At 40.1% G+C, this 25,095-nt stretch overlaps 1 protein-coding gene across 2 annotated transcripts in view; it reads left to right on the forward strand.

The window, feature by feature from the left end:
• LOC122790713 (receptor-interacting serine/threonine-protein kinase 2-like) overlaps positions 1-22,164 on the forward strand; it is a 1,224,079-nt gene extending 1,201,915 nt beyond the window's left edge. For both annotated transcript variants that reach the window (XM_044058270.1, XM_044058271.1), the window contains 3 exons: positions 2,877-2,965; positions 3,753-3,849; positions 21,201-22,164. In XM_044058270.1, the coding sequence (XP_043914205.1) occupies positions 2,877-2,965; positions 3,753-3,849; positions 21,201-21,514 (500 nt within the window). In that variant the 3' untranslated portion in view covers positions 21,515-22,164. The remainder of the gene's footprint in view (positions 1-2,876; positions 2,966-3,752; positions 3,850-21,200) is intronic.
• Positions 22,165-25,095: the final 2,931 nt, after the last annotated feature.

A 25,095-nucleotide genomic window follows, 5' to 3' on the forward strand; every position in this document is an offset into this window, starting at 1 on the left:
AAGGCCATAGTAATGTCTCATCCTCTGCTGCTGGTATACAACACTGGTATGTACTGCAAGGTTCTGGTCTACATCCTCTGATCTTCTCCATGTTTGTCGGTGATCTCCTCCTAGAACTACCAAGTCTAAAATTAGTAATGCATGCAGATAATATGCCACTTCTGCAATCTACTGTAGGCCACTCTGACTGGCAAGACAAATTACAAGACGTCACTCAAGTACGCACTTGGTTCGCCTCTAACAAGCTACTCATTACCGCTAAGGCAGTTAATGGCGTGATCGTTGTCTCATCCAGTCTCCCTCCTATTCTCTTTGCCACCGTTATTGGGAACATGATAACTAATGTCACTGTACAGAGGCATTTAGGTGTTACACATGATCCTACATTCTCCTCAACCACATATACGTGATACATGTATTGTAACTGATAAAGTCTTTGCTCAATTAAAACTATGTAGCAAGATCAGTCACCTCATCTCATCTATTGCTTGCATGGCTGTTACCAAAAAATATTTTATTACCCAAACTGGAATATGGCCTTCCATTTTTCTTTTTGCATTCATCCCACAGTACTCAATGAATACAGACTGCTGAGAATAAAATCTGCAGATTCATTCTGTTAGCAAACCCCTAGATACACCATTCCAATTTGCTAAAAAACTCCAATTGGCTTTTCAGAGCCTCTATTGCCACTTTTCTTCTAAGTACTTTAATTTACTAGGTTTTGAAGCGTGCCTACTGCACTTCTGTAAGAGGGAAACTACCTTTGTGAGACAATCCTTATGATCTTTGAAGTGCACTGGACAGCACTTTCTCTCTGGTATGCCCTTCAGCTGAATCTGCTGTAGGTGAGTGAACCTTCTCTGGACTGAGATCTAGAACCTGGAACCACCGGCCTACTGATGCCAAAACCTAGAAGGCATTAAAAACTCCAAAGATGCACATTAGGGCATCTCTATATAGAATCTACCTGCAATTGCTACCATGACAATGGTCAAGTAACTTACCACCTCATACGATAGATAATAGAAATCATTTAAGAAACCTTTGTCAGCCCCATAATGTGATATTTTATAGTGTATATTTCATATGTATATATGAGTATATGTTTATATATTTTTATGTATGATTGCACTGTATTTTATGCATATCTTGGCTTGCATTGTGTATGTGTATGTTTCATATGTATTTGAGTATAGCATATGTTTGTGTTTTTATGTACGATTGCATGTATTTTATGTGTATCTTGGCTTGTATTTTTTTATTGTATATCTTCCAATGTACTCTGACTGGAATGTTTTTAATCTTACCCTAGCTGCATTGAACATTATCATTATGTACTGGATTTTGCCAGTTGCTCTTTCTGTATATAATTTTGTTGATTAGTAACATCCTAATGTATTTTTTACTTTTTGAGCTCGGGTTGTGGCTGAAAAGTGCCCACTTTCCTGGATAACAAATAAGGACACTTCTAGTGTACATCTCAGTTGCTGCCACTTTATGGGTCTATGTGTATATATTTTTCTTTGAGGAGGTGGATTGGCATATTGTCATTCAGTTGCTGAAGGTGGTCATTTAATTTTTATTATGTTCATAGTTGGGGAGTGTTTTTTTTTTTTTTAGCTGTTGTGGTAAGTAGCCCAGAGAATATAGTGTTTGGAAAATGTAACATTTCAGCAGCTGCATTTATGTATGTATGCACGTATGTATGTATGTATGTATTTATTTATTTTGTAGTTTAGTAATGCACATGAACTTGCTTATGTTTTTGTATTAACCAATGTACAGTTATTATCAAACAATGACCAATTACAGGTTCAGCCCAGGTGACCTCAAGGTATGCGAAAACAATGTGGAGCATGCAAATAACAGTTTACACTTACGACTAAGCATATAAAATCTAATAAGCATATTATCATAGAAGAAGTAACAAACCAAATATATATATATACAGTTACTTAAGTGGAATAGAAAAGGAATAATAGAGTTAAAGTGGTGGAGATATGACAGTAGTAGCTAGATTAGGAAAGCTAATCAATACCAGTAAGATGATCAGTGCTGTATTGTGACAGAATATCAGATGAATAACGTCATGTTGCCTTAGTCTGTCTGTTGATTGGTACAGAGCTGTTGTAGTCTCTCTGATTATCAGTGCAGTGCTATCACAGCCTTCTTATGACTGTGGTAGTGTTTTTTTAAGCCTCTCTGATGACTAGTACAGTACTGTCACAACCTAATAATTGGTGCAGTGCTATCACACCCTTCTGATGAATGTTATTGGTGCAGGGTTTACACCCTTTTGAGATGATTGGTGCACTGCTTTCGCATTCTTTTGATTGGTGTACTGCAGTCACACCCTGCCTGTTGATTATTGTAGCACTGTCACAGACTGCCGGATTGATGCATTGCAGTCATAGTCTGTTTAATGGTTAATGAATTGTTGCTGCAGCTTGTTTGGTGACTGGTTCAGAACTGTCATATTTGGTCTAATGACTGGTGCAGTTTTCTCACCACCACTTGCAGTTAACCTGATGTAAGAGTTACAATAGTATAGCTCACTCAATGTGTTGCCATTTTAAAACTTCACTGTGTGTTTAGAAGGACAAACAATTCATGCAGTACAGTCATCAACCAGGTATGCTGCTGAGCAAGTAGGCAGTGGTCTTACAGACTCATTTATTACAAATCGTGCTTCTAGTTTCCATATTTATTTGGTAATATTTTTTTTCTGTAAATCTTATATGCTGCTGGGGGGACACTGCTATGGGTTTGCTGTTTTCTCCTCTCCCCTTATTTTATTGTTTATTTTTTTAGATTAGCTAATGTTTATACTACAAGATTTTATGCTAATTATATTATTTATTTTCTCATTCTAGAATGCATTCGTCAAATTAGAGAAATGTTTGACTCCGAAGCTCATAAATCAGAAGTTCAGTATGCTGTCCGCAGAGTTCAGGATGCACTGGTAATGCACTTATTTTTGTAATATTAGAAGTGCAACACATTTTTTCAGTTAATCGTGTATAGTGATAGTTGTCCTCCAGATGGCTCTCCTAGTGATCTTACTTTGTTGGAAAAGGAAGGATACACTACTCAATATCAAACCTCATGTTACAGCTGTTCTTATTGGTAATCAGTCTTTCTGTTTACTGCCCAAATGTCCCTTCAACTGGATTGCACAGGAAATGTTATATCTTTTAGCTAATTCTTTTTAAAATGAGGCAGCCTTGCCTTTACCCCCACCCCTTTATTGATCCCCAATATTTCACTCAGTGGACATTGTGACATTGCACTGCAGTGGCCAAGATCTCATGATGCCAAACTTGAACCGGGGGGGTATGGTGGATTGCCAAAACATATACACCATGACGAAATTCAAAGAACTGCCCATGCCTGAATAGGATAGTGCAATTTTGTCTGAAGTATTAACAGCAAAGAAATGTCATTGCAACCCTCCAGGGACAGTGGGATGTTCCTGCCACTTAACCCTTCCTCTGCTTTTTACTGGTAAGTAAACATTAAAAAAAAAACACAGAGCAATTAAAAACAAGTATTAACAAGTGAATGCATTATGAATAAGGAAAGGGGACAGACCATCAGCAAACCTACAAAACAATGCTGTTCAAAATGTGAACTGGCTTTGTACAAAATCATTATTTTTGCTTTGTTAATAATATGAAATTAAAGTAGTTTACTTATATTATGGTAAAAAAGCTGTAATTCTGTAAACTTTCCATCTGGTCTTTTCACAGAGTGGGAATGAAAATGGTTTGGCGAACTCGGAGCCTCCCGACCATCGGGAAGATGTGCAGTACTTGGACGTGAGACAAGACAGCGACCATGGTTCTGGTAAGGTGACTTATGGGAAGAGAAGAGATGAAATTCCATATGTGTCAGCTTTCTTTGGTTTCTAATGTTTTCTCACAAGATTAGGTTTCCCTTTGATTTGCTTGCAGCCTGGAGTAGAATTGCAAGGATTTTTACCTCTATTGTGTGTTTTGTTTTTTTTTTTTTTTTTGTATGCACAAATTATTTTTTTCTGACTCTCTCCATTATGTTATGTAGGCTTAATGACTAGTTTGTTGTTTAATGTATTGTGTTGCTGATGGAGCTTTTCTCCCCAGGCCTCCACTGAAAATGGGCACTTCTTGGCCCAGTGGACTTCCCCGGTAATCAAGCTGATAATAAATAAAAATAAATAATAAATTGTTTGACCTCTTTGATATTGAGATGGGTTCTCTGTGACTGTAAAGATTCCTTTAGGTTAATTGCAGCTCTGGAAGCCTTCCTGTGATGTTATTTCAAGTGTTTATATTGTCTGGGATTTTGTCATGCTTTCTTTAATGATGCTGTACTGTATTCCTAGTAATACCATTTTAGGTTCCCTGAAAACACATCGGTATTACACTGGTGCATTGTTTGCTTTCTTCAGGTACTTTGGCTTTCCCAGAGACTTGAGACTTAATTTTCCCTGTCCCCAATGAAATGTGAGATTCTCTTTAGATATACTTTTAGATTCACTGGTAACCTTTGCTGGTTCCATTAATCATGTTGCTTTTGAAGTCCTATTAATGTTTGAGTGAACACCTTCAGGAGTGTTCTTTTGTCTTACCCTCAGATGCTTCTGGGTTCCCTCAGAGGTACTGTCCTTATTTTTCCAGTGCAGAATTTTCTTAATGGATGTTGCTGCGGATCATTTATTTGTGTATACGAATTGACAATGGCTGTTGCTTTTGATCATGTGATGTTTTGAGACTTTCTTCTTGGTAAATGCAGTTTTGTTTCTCCCATTTGTGTTTCCAGACCCCTTGTGCATTCTTCTAAGTGGTAATGGGTTACTTCTTTTGGACAGTTTAAGAAGCAGTTTAGTCAAGTCTTTTTTTGATCAAATTTGTTTTGCATAAAAGTTGCATTTAAATGGAAGGCCATTATTTGGACATGTACCTGGCAGTAAAAGGAAGAGGAAAGGTAAGTGGTAGGATCATCCCACTGGTGGTTGCTGTAACACTTGCAGTAAGTGGTAGGAACAACCTGCTGGTAGTTGCTGTAACACTTGGGGTAAGTGGTAGAAAAATCCTACTGGTGGTTGCTGTAACACTTCCAACAAGTGGTAAGATCATCCCGCTGGTGGTTGCTGTAACACTTGCGATAAGTGTTAGGAACATCTGGCTGGTGGTTGCTGTAACATTTGTGGTCAGTGTTAGGAATATCCCACTGGTGGTTGCTGTAACACTTACTTTAGTATTAGCTGGGACTTGAGTTTGCAATGACACTATGGTTTTGGTTATTGTTAGGGCTTAAACTTAGAGTTACAGAACAGTTCAGGATTAGGGCCTGTACAGGGGTAGATTAGGCTGAGGTTTAGTTTGGGGTTTGGTCTCAAGACACAGAGAGATTAAGCACCGACTGCGACTCACATGGACCATAATTAATTAGTGACCCAGTTGCTAGAGAAACCAGTGAGGGAGAGTGTGAGTGAATTGCCCAGGCCATCTCATCCACCAAAGGGGAAGGGAGGCAACCCAGCCCATTGTATGCATAGCTGTCAGCAGAGGCAGCTAAGCTTTCATATCCTTATTCACTAAGCTGTGTTTTGCAAAGCATCCATGTTCTGCAGACCTGTAGGAGTGTGAAAATGCCTCACAAGTGTGAAAATGCCTCGCATCAGAGATGTCAGGCTACCTGCAACAGGGATTAATTTGAAGAGCATGAGAAAATCATTCACCCAGTTCAACTGGCTAGATGATGACCCCCTTCTCCAGATGTCTCCCACTTTATAAGCTAGTCAGCTAAGACTGAGGCAGTGCTAGGCAGTTCTCCAGTGGAGTCCAGTGATTACCCCATGGGGTGATGTGGGGAGCAAGTAGCTGATGTAGGAGGAATGAATTTGAAACAGTCTGAGACGAAAGACTGATAGGCAGCAGATAATGAGTTCAAAAAGCACCAAAATTATTAGAGATTTTGACTGAGTCACCAGCTATAATTAAGTTGTTAATTTATTCAGAGAATTAATTCAAGAAATTAAGCTTGAGATGAATTTCTTGAAACAATTTTGACACCACATTAACAAATGTTCATGGCTGTCAATCTGATCATACTTTTTACATACATACATAGAAATGTTTCAGGCAAAGGCAATTCTGGTCTTCTAACCTGCAAGTATACCACAACAATCTTCCCTATGTGTTTAAGATGTTTTTAAAAATACCTAAACTAGTGCTTGCCTTAATGTAATGTAGTAGTCTATTCCATGTATCAGCTACTGTCTCAGAGAACCAATTAGTACATCATTAATTCCTATACAATTCTCCAAGTCTTTTAGGTTTCTAATACCATGAGGGGAATGGGCCCCATTAAGTCAAAGTATAATTAAAGTTCATGAAATTAGTATTGTTTCAATCTTTGATGCCAGCCAGAAGTGCTCTTCACAGCACCCACAATGTGCCCAGAACCGACTCCTCCTTATTACAGAGTTACACGTATCAGTAACATATCTAACTATGATGGTAAATTCTTATTTATAAGACCCATTGCTCCTGCTACTGTTGGAACTTTCTGGGTGTCCTTCTTCATTATTGCCGTGATTTCTGCCTGCAAATCCTGGTATTTTATGACTTTGTGTCTGTCTGTACATAAGATACTGTAATCGTTGGGTGTGGCGATTTCAGTGATCAGTGCTACTATTGTCTTATTTTCCACAAGCCCCAGTGCAACAGTCTTGGCACATTATTATGTCTTTCAGTAAACAGTCCTTCTGCCATTAGTATATCACAAACAGCAACAAGATGTACAACTGTTTCTAATCCTGTTTTACAAACCTACATTAGTCTGTTTCTCCCACACGTTCAATGACTTTGTAAACCAATGTGCATGCAGTCCACTATCATGGGCTGTCAATATTAACCTTTTGTCTTTCAGTTTAAGTTCACTTCCCCTTAACCATTCCTGCATTCGATCCTGATCGACATGAGGTTATTCCAGGAGCTTTCTCTACTTGCAGCTATTTTTATGCTGTTTCCACATTTCTTGCCTTTACCTTAAATTGTTTTTTTTGTTTTTGTTTTTTTTTTTTTTTGGCACATTCAGTTGCTGCCTGATTTTTATCTACTTCTGGTTTGATTTCCATTCCCGCTTGACACTGATATGCTTCTGCAAAACTAACCAGGGAAATCATCTTAGACTTATTCTCCTCATGTTTTAAAACTTTCATTATGATTGGGTCTTGTGAGGTCAGTAGATATGTATGTAGTCCTACGAGTGCAGATCTATATATATATAATCCATTTTGAGGAGGCCCATACCTCCTTTAGAATGGGGAATATGTAGTCTTGGTATACACTTATTTTTACAAATCATTTGATAAACATGAAGCATTTTACTTGTTCTCCTGTCCAACTGATCAAATACCTTTTGTGGCCAGCCATTTACTCACAAACTGTAAGTTAGGACAGGAAGAACAAATTGGTTTATAGCTTATACTTTGTTCATAGATGTCAGAGCTGTTTTCAGTATTAATTTTATTCTTCTAAAATATTCCTTACTAAGTTTTATTCACATTTGTTCATGTTTTATTGTTGATCTTCATCAATTCCCAAATATTTATACACTCCCTCTTACTCAGGCTTTTTTAGGAGTTGGAGCTTTGGAGCTTTTCTCCCCAGGCCTCTACTGAAAATGGACATATATCCAGTTAGACTAGCCCGGTCAACAAATGTAAAATAAAAATAAATAAGTAAATAAAATTTTAAATCACATTCCTGTTTGAGACTGATGTTTTCTTGATGCTGCAGTTTCCTGCTTTAAAGGTTGCTTTTGCACATTTATCAAGACCAAGTGGCATTCTTATATCATCTGAAAAGGTTTTGACCACTTGCAGTTGCACTTTCAGTCCCTCATCTGATGAACTATACAGTTGTAAATAATCAACAAAAAGAATATGAGAAGTCTTTGCACTTTGTTGTTTTCTGGAAGCCAAATTGTAGCCATGACCTAATCTGTTAAGTAGACAGCTTAATGGGTTAAGGACAAGACAAAAGAGCAGCAGTGACAGAGTCACCCTGGAATATCCCCCATTGAATTTTTATACCTTATGTCATTCTGTAATGTTGGGGTTGGGCATCCGCACCCTATCTCTTTCCCCTTCCTCTCTTTCTCCTCCCTCATTTGGTCTTTAGGGTCCCTTCCTGTGCAGACAGAGAACCTTTGGGTGCTTTGTGCTCTGGGCCTGCAGCTTCACATGGAGTGGGGATCCTTCTTTTTTGTTGGGGCAAGAAAAACCTGAAAGTTAGTGTTCCTGCCCAAGAAGAAGGAGACAGAGCTCTGATACCCAAGCCAACCAAGGGCTGCTTCAGCAGGAATAACCTATACAGTTATTACTGCAACAATGAAGAACATCTACATTTATGGCAAGTAAACACAACTGTACTTTTGTCTTTTCCCCTCTGTTGTGAATCCATAGAGTTAGTGTATAAAAGTAAGGAGGGTGTAGAGGGCTTATCCTGTGGATAGAAAGGGTGCACAGAGGCTTGTTGTGATGGTGCAGTAACATTTCAGCATACATTATGGGGGTGGGCACTGCATAAGCAAATATTTGGTGAACATACAAGTGAAAGAACTCACTTGCTCCACATTCACTGTCAGAGGGCATTGTGTACCCTAATGGGTTTGGAATTAACTACTAAGGTGCACCAGAAAAGAACTCCACAGTATGATCTTATAGGCCCAAGTCTCACCAACAGCCCCCAGAACAGACACAGATAGGGAATGAATGGGTGTAATAATGAACCATTGGAAAGAAACCTGAAAGTAGCTGATGGGATGGGACTAATTTTGAAAAAATAAATAGTAATCATCCATCCTCTGCCCCATGATTAGTGTGTGTTTTCTTGCTTTTGATTACTATTCATGCAACTTAGTGAACAAGACCAGTAATAGCTCTTCCACTTGATGTATGTACGCAGCTGCTCTTGAAGATTTTACCACTCTTTCTAAAGAAGTATTTGTGCTTCCATCTGCAGCCTGGGTTCCAGTTCCTTTCTCATGTTTACCAGACATCCCCTTATAGAACTACTAAGCCTGGCTCTTTTCCCAATGAGAATGATGTCTGCTTTAGTCATGAATCGTATGACTATCTATTCAGCATTCACAGGGGGAAATCCCATACCCAGACACTGTATACTTATGATCAGAAGTTTCTCTCTTTGATAAAATCATAACTGAGAAATGAAACAAGAATAAAATAAAGGACTCAAAGCTGACAATAACTGAACGCTGTTGTATATATCTTTGAAAACTTTACTGTCAGAATGGTTCATTTCTTACCTGTACTGCTTGATATATGCTGAAGGTTGTTGTAGTTCTGACAGAGTCCATCTTTAAACAAAGTTATATTTTTGTTTTGAAAGAGTTTTAATGGTGATCATAGTTTGTATCTGGTTGTAATTGTGCATGACTTTGAAACCTGGCTTTATTGTCACTTAATCATCATTTCACTCCTGAGCCAATAAGACAGAAGCAGAAGGATGCCATACAGATGGAGAAACTATAAGGGCACTGACCTGGCTTATCCTTCAGCTCGTTTGTTGTTTTATATATTTTCTTTAATCCACATTTGTTGAATTTTGAGCAAGTTACTTGTTGAGAACTTCTTGGCTGGTTTTCAGTTTAGATTTATTCTGTATTGGTTTAAAGTTACTTACAAAATACTGGCTTACTTTTCATATTCTGTTTCAGACCTCTCAACCTGCAGACATTGAAAATAGGTCCAAAGCCCCTTGGAAAGTGGGCACATCCAGCCAAAAATCTAATTAGCATAAAACATAGCCTATAACTCTTCACTTACAATAGGAATGTGGGATATTACTCAGAAAAACACATTTAAAAAAGAGAGTGACAAAAATGATGGAAAAACTTAAACACTTTTCTCACAGCGTGACATTTGTGCACTTTACTGTGCTGCATTGCAAAATTCTGCAACACAAGATAATTTATTTTTGCTTCTGAAAAGGTTAGATCTAAGACGTGTCCTCTTTCTGCCTTTAAATTATTGGTGCCACTTGTACGTTGGTCATGTAGTGTGACTTTCTTATACTAGACGTCTTCAAAAATCACGTACTGAGGGGAATTCAGAAAACTGTGAGGAGGATAAGTCAGGCTGGAACATAGGAATGTTCCCCCAAAATAAGGGCTGATCTGTTTTCATACACACTAGTTAATTGCAAAAGTGATTTATATCTGTAGATGATTATCTTAGGCATGATAGAAAGGTTTAAATGTTGAGTTTAAAAGATAAATAAAAAAATTCAGTCACATTACTGAATGTATGAAACTCAAAAGGAAAACTGACTTGTTTGCGATCTTTAACCTAAAAATCATCAATGATACTAAGTCCTAATGTGTCTGAACAGTGTTACAGAATTGTTTTTCCTAAGGTAAGGTGTAGGGTTAGGGTTAGCCGGCATTACTGAGGTAGTACAGGGGGGATATGCTGCAAATAGGAAGGGTAGTGGAATGGGGCATGAGGCAAAAGAAAATGGAACTTATGTACATAGATAAGAGACTTTCAGCGAAACCATTCTTGGGTCTTAGATGTGGTAAGGCACGGGACTGGATTACTGTTGTGGTCATTCAGTTACCCCTGGGAATGTTTGGGTTTATCAAAAAGTAGCAGAGAATCATCAGACAACCCATATAGAAGATTATATAGAAATGAATGAGGTACTAATTGGTTCTCTGATATAGTATCTGATGTATGGAATAGGCTACCAGATTCTGTTAAAATAAACACTAGTTAAGACATTTTTAAGAGCAATGTGGATATTATAGGAATGACCATTATGGAATATTAGCAGGTAGGAAGGGCGTTACTGCCCATGCCTGAAATATTTGTATATAACTATGTACCATGGGGGGAAGAATAGATGCATGGTGTCATGCATGTCAGCATCAAAGACTTCACTAAAGGCAGACAAAATAGAAGTAAGAGCCAGAGAGTGAATGGGAGACATCGTCATAGGTGGTTGAAGGTGTAATTCTCAGAAGTGTTACTTGTATCACAAGCCAGCGTGCTGAGGAAGGAGAGGATTAGGGAGTGTAATAGACTGTAGCAGTGGACAAGAGGGTAGGGGCTCTGGAATGGTGGGTGAATGAGGGAAACCTGGGAAAGAGGCAAGTTCATTGCAAGAGACAGCCTGCATCTTAGCACAGTGGGGATAGGGATGTTTAGATGTGGGTTGGAAAGACACATCTCAGTGATGACACCATTAATTCATTCATACCTAGACTACCAAATATACTGTTTTCCACTTCACTTCTGCAATACAACCTGTGTGCGCAGCCTTCTTTTATTCAAGTCTGCAACACTTGAAAGGCAGAATGGACAAACAGCACTATTGTTTCACTGTACCTTAATTGTGTTATTGAATTTGCAGTATTCAGTTGCTAGGATTAAGCAGTTTAAATGTGAAAAAAATATATTTAACTGAACAAGTAAAATAAAAAGTTTGAATTATTTTATCAAATTTACATTTACTGTAACCATGAGCTCCAGACAGTTAATTTTCATAGTGCCAGCAGTGGCACCTTATTAACTGTCTGTTGGTGGTGTAACTGACTTAAACTAAGATGGAAGAATGGATAAGGTGTCACATAACCAGAAAACTTTGATAGGTACTGAGGCAGGAGACAGATTGAAAACATGGACAAAGAATACAGTAGTAAAACAGACAAGGGTGACTGACATGATGGCTGAGCGGTATTAGAGGATGGGGGGGGGTTCATGAAGTGACGTAGGAGGGTAAGGAGAACATTGCTGGTTTCACAGAAACATGATCCAGTGACAAGAGGACCAACCTGTATCTGTATAGAGGATGCTCAGGGTGACAGGAAGGAGAAAGAGATGGGTAGTGGTCTGCAGAAAAATACAAACATCAAATGTGAGGGCAGAAAGGAGGAGGAATACTACCCTAGCAGTGTAACAAAGGAACAGTAATGGTTAGAACCTAGATTAGGTGCCTGGTTAGAGCAGAGGAAGGGAGAGTGCTTGTGGTCAGTACAGTATATCAACTCTCCTGTATGTCAGGATGGGGGGGGGGCTAAGAGACTGGAGAGAATGAAGGAGATTAGATGATGAAAGAGGGATAAACACAAAAAACATCTGAATCTTTCATTTACTTACTAGAAGATTCTGGCCATAGTACTGAGAGAATGCAAGAGCTGATTGCTTTCTCTCAGTAGTGTAATTTGTAAGGAGTGTACACCAAAAGGCTGCATTAATCAGTAGTGATCAAGGCATTGTCTGGAACAGAGTACAAAGAAACTTACAAGCACAAAAATAATGGCTGAAGATGTAATTTCATTGAGCCTAATGTGATCAGAGTACATGTCATTAACCCTTAACGGTCGAGGTGATATTTAATCATATTTTCATGTTATTGGGAAACATATACAAGACAAGCTGGAACTCTTTTCCCTATATCCACAATGATTATTCAACGATAGAGTAAGTATGTGTGTGTGTGTGTGTGTGTGTGTGTGTGTGTGTGTGTGTGTGTGTGTGTGTGTGTGTGTGTGTGTGTGTATATATATATATATATATATATATATATATATATATATATATATATATATATATATATGTATATATAATGTGTGTGTGTATACACACACACACTTTGGGGCATAGCCCTCCTACATTGAGGTTTGCAGGGGAAGAGAAGCCACTATGCATAACTTATCTGTAATCTCAGTTATGGTTAGTTACTGTGTAGGAGTATGTTTCAGTATTTATTTTATTTATTTTTACTTATTTTACATTTGTTGACTGTGATAGTGCAACTGGATACATGTCCATTTTCAGCGGAGGCCCGGGGAGAAAAGCTCCAAGCTTACAAACAGATAAAGACAAGCAGGTTACAGTATACGCACAAACAAATTGTATTAACATGCAAGTTACAGTCTCACATTTCAGGCCTATGAAGAATACAGTTTATATTCAGAAGTATATACAAATATGTTACAGTTTCTCTTATCAAACCTATAGGTGCAGCAATATACAGAGTATATTATTGTTTTAAAGTCTGGTATCAGTCAGTTTATGAGGGTTGATGTTTGCTTTACTGAATGAATTTTCTGTGGCATAGTTTCAGTTCTTTGATTTCCAGTAATGTGAGCTATGTTGAGTTGCCATAAATGTGTGGGATTTATGAGAGTTAATTATGCAGTTTTGAGGGAGAGGGTAAAGATGAGTTATGGTATAGGTACAAACCGAGGGAGAAAACAAGCTGTGGGAATGAACTGGGTATGGCATACTCAGAGCTTTGAACAAGTATAAGGAAGAGGCAAAAAAAAAGGAGAAGGCTATTTTAGTACATCAGAATTCAAGGCTTTTTGTAAGGGAAAATGTAAGACAAGAAGAGGGTGGGAGGTGGAAAGAGGTATATCCAAGTCACTGCATTTGCATGACAAATGACATCAGGAATGTAAGATGTTCTTCATGATTCACTGTTGCAGTCATTACATTTGGGTTATCTGCTAGCAGGTAGCCCTCAGTCGGCCTGATTAACAAAGTCTTGGGTCCTGCGTTGGTTGCTGTCCTTTCTTCCATGATGTCAGGTCGTCAGGGGTATAAAACATGCAGCCGACACCATTACTTCAGTCTTTCTTGCCGTGCGGTGCCCGAAGCAGAAGCAGTTCGCAAGTGCCAGTTGATCGACTCCTGAAATTTTCATTTTCGAGTTTCAGAACAGAAGTCTTCAACTAACGCTAAGTACCCCGTTGGGGAAACTTTTTCTTGCTCCTTAATGATGTCAGTAAAAATTAATAATTGCATTACTTGTGGAAAACAAATACCTCATAAAGATTTTCATTTGTACTGTATTCCTTGCCTAGGCCCTGACCACGATGTACCTTGCTGTCGGTTTTGTGCTTTATTTTATCAGTGCACTATTCGTCTTCGGTATATTTTCGCCTCTAAATATTTCAGTTCTTGGTTTAATTATCCAGAAATACAGTCAAAAGTGCCCTGTACGGAGAATAAAAGCACTGAGGTAGATTCCAAGCTGTTTATTACAAACACAAACGAAACTCCACAAATGGTGAACACACATAAACGCCTTTGCATTCCACACATTTTCGTCTCAGTAATCAGCGTGGAATGTAAAGGCGTTTATGTGTATTCACCATTTGTGGAGTTTCGTTCATGTTTGTAATAAGCAGCTTGGAATCTACCTCGGTGCTTTTATTCTCCGTACAGGGCACTTTTGACTGTATTTCTTGGTTGTTTTAGAGTCTTTCCACTGTAATTATCCAGAAATGTCATCGGTTAGCCATCCGACTACCGGGATTCCGAAAAAAGAAACGCCACCGAGGTCCAAACTGCCGATGATGCTTCTCTTAAGCCAGTCGCCAGTTCGCTGGTACTCAGTGAGGCGCTTTCGCAGCCCATGATACCCACTACTTCTGATTCGCAGGATTCTACTGAGACCCATTCGGAGTCCGGTATGCCGCGAGATGCTACAACTATGGAACCCACGGATGTCTCTACCTTGGATGGGTCCAGAGCTGCTGTGCAGGCACTGGCTTCTGAGGGTGTATTCAGGCCTATGGACTTGCATATTAAATCAACGCCTCCTTCTTTACTTAGGCCTAAATCTTTATTCATGCCTAAAAAGACGATGCCCAGGCCACATGCTCAGGCCTCTATGTCTAAAAAACAAATGATAAGAATGGCTGAAGATCTAATAACTCTAATCAGGGGTAGCCAACCCCCCCCCCCCCCTTCTAAGAGGCCTAGGACTGAAGTTGATTATGAATCTTCTGATCAGGATTCTGTTTTTTCTGATGATCTGGGTTTGCCCTTATCTACTTATGAAGATTCTGATGCAGAGGACTTCATTCCCTCTGCTTCCCCTCCTAAGGATTTTTCTTTTGAGGAAACCTTACATACTCTAAGGGAGCATTTCCACTGGGAAAGCCCAGGATTTTTCTGATTTAAAAAAGAGGCTTAGGGATTTCCTTCTCCTACCTCAGCATAGGCCTTTAGCTATTCCTCCTGTACTAGACATTGTTGATGATGCTTTTTTGGAATCTAGTTTGGCCCCTGATTCCCTGCCTCCTGCTCTCAGAAAACCTGACAGATACTACAGGTCTCTGAGTCCCACAAGTTCCTTTTTAAAAATCCTATTGCAGATCCAGAGACTATTTCACAGGGGCCCAAGGGCATTAAGGCTTCTACTGCTAAAAATCCTACCCCTTCTGATAGAGACTCCAGGGCGTTGGATAGATGGGGTAAGAAGGTTTACACTTCTGCAACCTTGGCCACTAGGGCTTTAAACTGCCAGTTTCATATGTTAAAGTATTAGCAACATGTTATTGGACTGCATAAACAGAAAATGATGTTAATTCTTAACTGTGTGGAAAATAAAGAATTACAGGATTTAATGCATTATGCTGAACAAGTTGGAAAACATACTTTGCAATGTGGTTTTGAATCATTAGAGGCCTCTTGCAGGGCTGCTGTTACTGGGTCTGTGCTCAGAAGGCATGCCTGGCTTAAGGAGCAGTCTTTAACTGATCATCTTAAAGCTAAATTGTTGGATGCTCCTTTAAATCAGGACCACCTGTTTGGCAACAAGGCTGAGGAAGTTCTTAAAAAGATGGAAGGTAAAGCTAAATCTATGCAAACTGTTAAATATTTTTTTACAAGTTCAGCCTCCTAGATTTAGTAAGCACTGGTCCTCTAAGAATTGGTCCTTTCCAGCCCCTTCCAGGTCTTCTCAAGCCAAACCCAGACACAGCAAAAAAAACTTGTTTCAGTCCCAGGGGACACACAGAACTAAGCAGTGGGGGGCCTCCACTTCCAACTCTGGGAATAAAAAGACTTCCCCCTATGGTAAACTGTCTCAGTGACTTCCTTTTAAAATGTCCAAGCACTTATCAACTGACTGCCCCTTTGGGGGGAAAGATTGCTCTTCATGCAAAGAATTGGGAACTCATTACCCAGGTCAAATGGGTTTTAAATATAGTATCCCAGGGATACAGATTTCACTTCCACACATTGCCAACACCAACTAGGTGGCTGGACCTACCCCCAAATCAGTGGGCAGAGGCCCAAAAACAAGTACTTTCTCTCTTAAGCATGGGGGCTGTTCAACTGGTACCAGAAGAGGAAAAGGGACAAGGTTTCTACTCAAGACTTTTCCTGGTACCCAGAAAAGACAATTAATGGCGTCCTATCCTGGACCTGTCTACTCTAAACACCTTTTTGGAAATTCCAAAATTCAAGATGCTGACTTCACCAATTACTTCATATGCTACGCAAAGATGCCTGGTTGGCAACACTAGATTTAAAAGAAGTATACCTGCACATCCAATCAGGGAATATTGCAGAAGATACCTACGCTTCAAAGCAGGCTACATGCAGTATCAGTTCTCTGCACTGCCCTTTGGCTTATCTACTATGCCCATGGTATTCACAAAGTGCCTAGCTCCAGTTATTGCATTTTGGAGGCAAAGAAATATTTAAATATACCCATACTTGGACGATTGTCTAATTCAGGCAGAAAGCCAGGACATACTTTTGAATCATCTGGCCTTTGTGCAAAGAGTTCTAACTTGTCTGGGGTACACCATAAATGAAAAGAAATTGCACCTGGTACCCTGTCAACAAATTATATTCCTGGGAGCAAGCTTGAATATAACTTCCCAGATGGCTTACCTCACACCAGAGAAACAAATTCATTTGACAACCTACTTCAACCAAGTGGCCACAAAAACCCTGTTATCTGCAAGACAAATACTGCAAGCCTTGGGGTTCATGGCCTCCTGCATTCTTCTAATTCCATATGCAAGACTGCATATAAGGAAGCTACAGTGGTATCTAAAAAGCCTATGGTGTCAACATTCTCAGGACCTAGAAACAATGATTCCCATCATACCTTGCCTACACCTAGAGTTCCTTTGGTGGGCAGAGGCCTGCTACCAAAACAAGGGACTACCTTTCACACCACCCCCTGCCACGCAAACCCTAACAACAGATGCATCAGACTATGCATGGGGGGCTCACCTGGCAGGGAAGTGCATTCAGGGCAAATGGAACCCAAGTCAAATGCACCTGCATATCGAACAAAAAGAAATGTTAGCTGTACAGAATGCTCAGACAGCCTTCAAGGACCACATTCTTTCAGGACAACTAATGGTAAAGATGGACAACACCACTGTTATGTGGTACATAAACAAGCAGGGGGTACACAGTCTTACCCCCTCTGCAGACTAGCCATGGCATTGTGGAGCACAGCCTTGAGCTACCAAGTGCACCTACATGCTCGATTTGTGCCAGAAAAATTAAATACACTGGCAGACAGACTAAGCATAAACCTCATGGACCCACACAAGTGGAAACTGGAACCAAGGACTTTCAACATGTTGACAAGCAAATGGGAGAGCCCAGATATAGACCTGTTTGCCTCTCCCCAGAACTACCAGTTGGACAAACTTTGCACAAGGACTCCCCACAAATAAGCCTGGAAATTGGATGCTCTGTCCTTCAGCTGGAAAAACCTATCAGTCTATGCCTTCCCCCCTCTGCCTCTGCTCTCCAAAGTACTACTAAAAATCAAAGAGGACAAACCAAGGATGATTTTGATTGCTCCAGAATGGCCGCACTAACACTGGTACCTCCTCCTGCGCAGTGTGTCATGGTTATCTCCATGGCACCTGCCTCAGACTCCTTCCATGCTGTCTCAGCAGGAGAACCAGATTCTGCACCCTCAGCTTCTAACACTGAACCTTGCAGCCTGGCTAATTACTTAATCTCTCCTTTACCATCCCTCAGCAAACCTGTGATAGATATCATTTTAGAGGCAAGGAGGCCTAGTACTAGAAAATCTTATGCTGAAAAATGGAAAAGATTATGTGCCTGGAACCAATCTCAAGGGATGAGCACAGCAGCGCCCAGTTTACCTCAGATTTTACAATACGTAACTGAGATGCTTCACAAGGGCCTGTCTTTTTCCTCCATTAAAATCCACGCCTCAGCCATTTCAGCTAATTATAACACAGAACCTCCCCTCTTGTCTCATCCACTGCTCAAGCAGTTCCTTGGAGGGGCCAAAATTTTGAGACCACCCAGGAGAGCTCCAACCCCAGCCTGGGACCTTAACTTTGTCTTGGAGAAACTCACTCGACCTCCTTTCGAGCCAGCTGCTACTGCAGACTTAAATTTTCTTTCTTGGAAAACAGCTTTCCTTTTAGCAATCACTTCAGCTAGAAGAGCATCTGAATTACAGGCCCTTATGGCAGTGGAGCCTTTCATCATCTTTCATGCAGACAGGGTGTCCCTCATGCCCAAGGTAGTATCCAGTGTGGCTCTTAATCAGTCCATTCATTTGCCAACCTTCTTTCCCAATCCACAGAATAAAGGGGAACGGATACTGCATTCCTTAGATGTGCACAAACAACTTAGATTCCACTTGGACAGGACTAAACCTCAAAGGAAATCTGAACAACTGCTGGTGGCATTTGCTGCAGGGGCAGAGGGGAAGGCTATTTCAAAGCAAACCATTTCTAAATGGATAAGCCATTGCATTCATTTCTGCTATAAGTACCATGGAAAACCTATCCCCCAGGGGATCAGACCTCACTCCACCATGGCTGCATCTACCTCTGCAGCCTTTCTCAGAGGCGTCCCTACCAGGGACATCCTAGAAGCTGCCACCTGAAGTTCTGTATATACTTTCACCAAGCATTATCATTTGCCAATTTTCTCTAAATCCAGAGCTGGCTTTGCCATTGCAGTCTTGCAGGGCCTTATAGCTGGCCCTAATGCTATCTAAATTCCTCCTCCTCCCAACCATAGCTTTGGGAATGTACCCAAATGTAATGACTGCAACAGTGAAACACGAAGAACATAGTACAGTTGTGTACACTTACCATAAATATAGATGTTCGAGTGTATTCACTGTTGCATTCCTGGTTACCCTCCCTCCAGCCCCCTAACTTCTTTTGGTTATGCCTCTACTTTCCTTTACTATGCTTGAAAGCCTTTTTGGTGTATTCGCTTTTTTGTTGGAGGTATATCTTTGTACTTTTATATTTAATTGCTTCCCATTAGGGGGGCACCTGATATCTGGGGCAAGAAAAACTGATGTAATGGCGTCGACTGCATGTTTTATACCCCTGACGACCTGACGTCATGGAAGAAGGGACAGCAACCGACGCAGGACCCAAGACTTTGTTAATCAGGCCGACTGAGGGCTACCTGCAAGTAGATAACCCAAATGTAATGACTGCAACAGTGAATACACTCAAACATCTACATTTATGGTAAGTGTACACAACTGTACTTTATGAGGAAGCAGGCAAAACAGCATCAAAACAGGTGAGTGGAAGCCAATACACACATTGAAATGGAGTTGGCAGAAGGGATCAAGAAGTGGAAGGAAGGCTTTTTAGGTGCAGTGCAGGAAGCAGGAAGGGACAGACCTGGCTTGACTGATGAAAACAGGAATTAGATCATGGGAAACTATGAAAAAGTACTTTGCTTCAAGTCTTTATAAAGACACCAAGGTGGGGTACCTTATTGAGAAGGAGGTGGGACATTGTGGGGAGAGCAGTGCACAGGCACCAGGAGAGATTTGTAAGGGGGAGATGGAACTAGATGCTTAAGGGGGATAAAGCATAGGGACCATTTGGGCTGTCTCCAGGAACCTCCTGAATCAGGCCTTTGTATTGGCAAATCCCCAGTAGAAATTACCACTGGATCACTAACTACTGTAGAAATACGTATTGGCAGATCCGCAGTAGAAATCACCAGTGGATCACTAGCCACCACAGAAGTACATATTGGAAGATCCTCAGTAGAAATCACCAGTGGATCACTAGCCACCATAGAAGTACTTGAGGGCTACAGAACAGTAAGTGTGTTACCCTTGTACTTGGAGGGGAGCCAGTATAAAATCTGGGCAGGTGCAGTTATGTTACCCTAACAGTGCTGGACAGAAAATTATTGGAGAGAATCCTGAGGGCATGGTTCGTTTCTTTCATAGAAGGCCATAATTGTCATGATAACTGTAGAACTGGACATGGAGTACTGTCTAGTTTGTACATGTATCAGAACTGCTGACTGTGTCCCACACAGGCAGCTGCTAGGAGCTTTGGAATACTCAGGGGCTGGACCAAGAAAGAGGAGTTGGAATGATATAGCTGATTTGAAAGGGTACAGAGGGTTGTGGTGAAGGGGTGATGTCAGGATAAAGTGCCTAATGGAGTACTTCGGGGGGGGGGGTTCAGTTCTTAGTCCAGTACACTCTACTTTGTCTCAGACATATCTGAGGTAAGAGAGACAGGATCAGCCTTATCATTGTTGATGTAAAGATAGGATGGCATGGGGTATAAAGGCTTGACTGAGCCTCCAGGAGCAGAGTAAGAGGGCAGTGGCAACAGAAAAATGCAGTGTCTTGGCATATCATTGCAGTGAGACATTCCAGAAACAAAAACATAAGGCTTCCACTCTACAGGGCCTTAAGCACCCCACATCCAGAGTACTTTGTACTTTCTGCTATCCATGAGGCCATGTAGGGGAGCATCAGGCTGAAAGAAGGAATTCAGACAACATTTGCCAGAAAGGTATGTATGGCTTGTATGGGAAGGGGTGTGACCAATGAATAGAGAAACTACGGTTCTTCTCACTTAACACCAGAAAAAATATACAAATTATGATATAGGTGCACATACTATGCTAGAAAGAGAGGAAGGATCATGTGGAACAGGAAAAACAAAGAGGGAGAAAGGGGTACAAACATCAAGTTGATGATACCAACTACTCCCTGGATGTGCAAAACTGCTGCTTCATGCAGAGGACTGTGGACCCATGGAGTGGCTAAAGAATGGGCAGTATAGAGATCAGTGGATGCATTCAGGTAAGAACTGGAGAAGTGGAGAAAGGGTGAGTTGGAAAGTAGAGACGATAAAATGTGATATGCACCATAAAGGCAGATTACATAATATTATCTCTTGCCATCTAGCAAATGTAATGTAATTGAGGCCATTATTCAGTGTAAACAGCATCTTGCCATTTTGTTAAATAAGTACTGCTTTTAAAGAGTTAACCTTATTAATTGCAAATGCCTGGTATACTGTAACTTGGTGTACAGCTTGTATTTCTAATCTACAAATATGATTCATTGGTAATTCATTTTCTTTAGGTGCAGCTTCAGGTACATCACTTTCCAAAGATCGCTTTGATGAGGATCAGGTGGAACAGTATGTGGAGAAACTGTCCAATGTTAGCGGTGTGCTAGATCACTTAGCAGTTAAAAACATGATCAAGGGTCCAGAATTCATTGCCCTAAAAGATGGTGTGATGAGAAGCAAGAAAGTACAAAACACTGTCAACCCCCTCTTACAGAAAGGCGCCAATGTGGTTGGCACTGTGTTAAAATTCCTGATTACGAAAACTGACTCAGGTGGTTCAGACAGCATGCGGTGCAGTGATGCAGACAGTGAACCATCAGCTTAAGCAGTTTGTGAAAAAAAAACCTAGGAGTTCAAAGTTGTACTTCCTTGTAACTTCAGGTGCATTGTACTTTGGCTTACAAAATGCCAGTGATTATGGACTGATGTACGAGATGCCAGTTCAGTGTGTCAGAGAACTTTTCTGACATTGACAAGCTGACTTAATACAGTACTTATACTGATGGTCGCACAGCAAGATGCGGGCAGCTCTTCTACTCTGAGGCAAATCGAAATAAATACTGAAGAGAGATGCACTTTAAATGCATTGAGAGTATGGTGATAATATGCATATGGTAACAAAATATAAATAAGTAATGAGCAACAGATTTTTAAAAATTGCACTTTATATGTTTTGATGTGTTGAGATTATGCTGATTTGTTACAGAAATTCTGATAGTTTAAAGCATTCCCATCAGTCAAAAAGTGACATAAAGTAGCTTTTCATATCTAAAGTCTTTTATATACCTTGTGACGCCAAGTATTTTGCAACTCAATAAACAGGTCTGTTAAAAAACAGATTTTGCTGACTAATAAATTAAGTCCTATAAAGCCATTTCTAAATTTTATATATTGATCTTGTTTCATTTTACTAGTCATTTGATGGATTTATGTATTTTATGCTTTCTGACAATAACGTGTATTTATTTTTTTTCCTAATAAAATTTTAAAAAATCCATACTTCTTAGAGTATTGTTATAACCACTGAATTATACTGAGGAGTATTGTTATAACCACTGAATTATAATGAATCAGTGCAAAGTGCAGATATTTAATTTTTTCAAGAGCTTTAATAATGAGAATATATCATTCATGGAGTAGTGAAGGGTGTTTCTTCTGTACCTCCTTTGGCTTGGTTCATTTGTTTGTGTGCATTTGCTGACAAGGTATTTAAGTTACACTAGAGCAGAAATGGTGGCATATCATGACATTGAAATCTTCACCAAATGGTAAGTCAGTGATAGCATCCATTTGAAAGCATTGGTTACATAATTAAGGCATTATCCAGCTTTGCTGGGCATGAGGGCCAGAGCCCAGACTATAACCTAGATGACCTGAGTTTGAATGGTGTTTTGGATAGCTGCTGGATGTGACATAGAGAGGATGGGTATGCCCATCCTAGGAGGGCAGGACATGGGCTGGAACCACCCAGTGCCAAAGTACCTCACAGGAGAAGCAGTGCTGCGGATGTGATGAGCTGGTGTGCGCCTTCATCTGCTATGCTGTTTTGGTGTCAGATCTCATTGAGAGTGCACTAGAAAACGCACCTGCATAGGAGAGAGCATAGAGGCCCCCACAGTGATGTGAGTCATTATCCACCTACACAGAGAAGAGGTGAAGGTCTGCAAAAAAAGCACACCTTTATTGCTGGGATATTGACGAAGATGCAAACCAATCCTCATGGCTGTCTGAATGTTGGCTCCTATGGACAACTCTCACAGTTTTGCTGGGGATTCCTACTATGGGAGAACAAATGGGCAGATTTCAACTGGAGAGGCTTGGTTGTTGGCAGGTACATAGACCAAAATAAGCAAATGAATAGATGTGGGATGGCAAGGAACTTCCTAAATGGATTGATGGGGGGGGGGGGGGGGGCTTAACCTGATCAAGAAGCAAAGATTTTGTTTCATTCTAAGTAACACCTTTCAGTAAAAGATGTTCTGTTTTTGTAAACTGTAACCACAAAACATCAGGATTTTTTGGTACAACCTAAGAACAAATATAATGGTATAGTAGTATGCATACTCATGACATATTTCGTAATTTATTAAATTATTTGTACACAATTAAAGCAACAGCAGTAATTAATCATTCAATTCATATTCCATTTGCAGGGCAACCTTGGAGTACTAAGTCATTACATGACTTATTGAGAGACGGCCAGAATGGAAATGAAACTAGATGGAATCAAATTCAGTATCACCGGATATACAGTGGATATAAAAAGTGTACACACCCCTGTATATCCACTGTATATCCGGTGATACCGGATATACAGTGGATATAAAAAGTGTACACACCCCTGTATATCCACTGTATATCCGGTGATACCGGATATACAGTGGATATAAAAAGTGTACACACCCTGTATATCCACTGTATGTCGTGATACGGATATACAGTGGATATAAAAGTGTACACACCCTGTATATCCACTGTATATCCGGTGATACGGATATACAGTGGATATAAAAGTGTACACCCCTGTATATCCACTGTATATCCGGTGATACCGGATATACAGTGGATATAAAAAGTGTACACACCCCTGTATATCCACAGTATATCCGGTGATACCGGATATACAGTGGATATAAAAAGTGTACACACCCCTGTATATCCACAGTATATCCGGTGATACCGGATATACAGTGGATATAAAAAGTGTACACACCCCTGTATATCCACTGTATATCCGGTGATACTGGATATACAGTGGATATAAAAAGTGTACACACCCCTGTTAAAATGCCAGGCTTTTGTCATATAAAAATATGAGACCACAATAAAACTTTTCAAAACTTTTCCCACCTTTAATGTGACATATAACCTGTACAATTCGATTGAAAAACAAATCTGTTAGGGAAAAAAAATACAAAAATTTACAGTAAGCTGGTTGCATAAGTGTGCACACCCATAAGCTAATGCTTTGTTGAAGCACCTTTTGTTTTAATTACAACATTCAGTCTTTTTGGGTACACACCTGCCATCAATTAAACAGACTCTGATTAACCCCAAATAAAGTTCAGCTGTCCTAGTAGGATTTTCTTGACATTTACTCAGTTGCCTGCTACAGCAAAAGCCATGGTTCGCAGAGAGCTTACAAAGCATCAAAGGGATCTCATTGTTGAAAGGTATCAGTCAGGAGAAAGGTATAAAAAATTTCCACAGCATTGGATATACAATGGAGCACAGTGAAGACAGTCATCAAAAAGTAAAGAAAATATGGGACAACAGTGACGTTGCAAAGAACTGGGCATCCCTCCAAAATTGATGAAAAGACAAGACAAAAACTGGTCAGGGAGGCTGCCAAGAGATCTACAGCAACACTGAAGGAGCTGCAGGAATTTTTGGCAAGTACTGGTTGTGTACTACATGTGACAACAATCATCTGTATTCTCCATGTGTCTGGGCTATGGGGTAGGGTGGCTTGACAGAAGCCTTTTCTTGCACAGAAAAACATCCTGGCCTGGCTACAATTTGCAAAACAATATATCAAGTCTTCCATAAGTATGTGGGAAAATGTGTTGCAGTCTGATGAGACCAAGGCTGAACTTTTTGGCCACAATTTCAAAAGGTACGTTTGGCACAAAAATAACACTTTGCGTCACCAAAAGAACATCATCCCCCGGTGAAGCATGGTGGGGGCAGTATCATGCTTTGGGGGTGCTTTTCTTCAACTGGAACTTGGGCTTTAGTCAAGGTGGAGGGAATTATGAACAGTTCCAAATGCCAGTCACTTTTGGCCCAGTACCTTCAGACATCTACTAGAAAGCTGAAAATGAAAAGCAATTTCACCTTTCAATACAACGATGACCCCAAGCATACATCCAAATCAACAAATGAATGGTTTTACCAGAAGAAATT

This window comes from Protopterus annectens, chromosome 16.part0, assembly GCF_019279795.1.
Source record: "Protopterus annectens isolate FY-2018-M chromosome 16.part0, PAN1.0, whole genome shotgun sequence".
Lineage (NCBI taxonomy): Eukaryota > Metazoa > Chordata > Ceratodontiformes > Protopteridae > Protopterus > Protopterus annectens.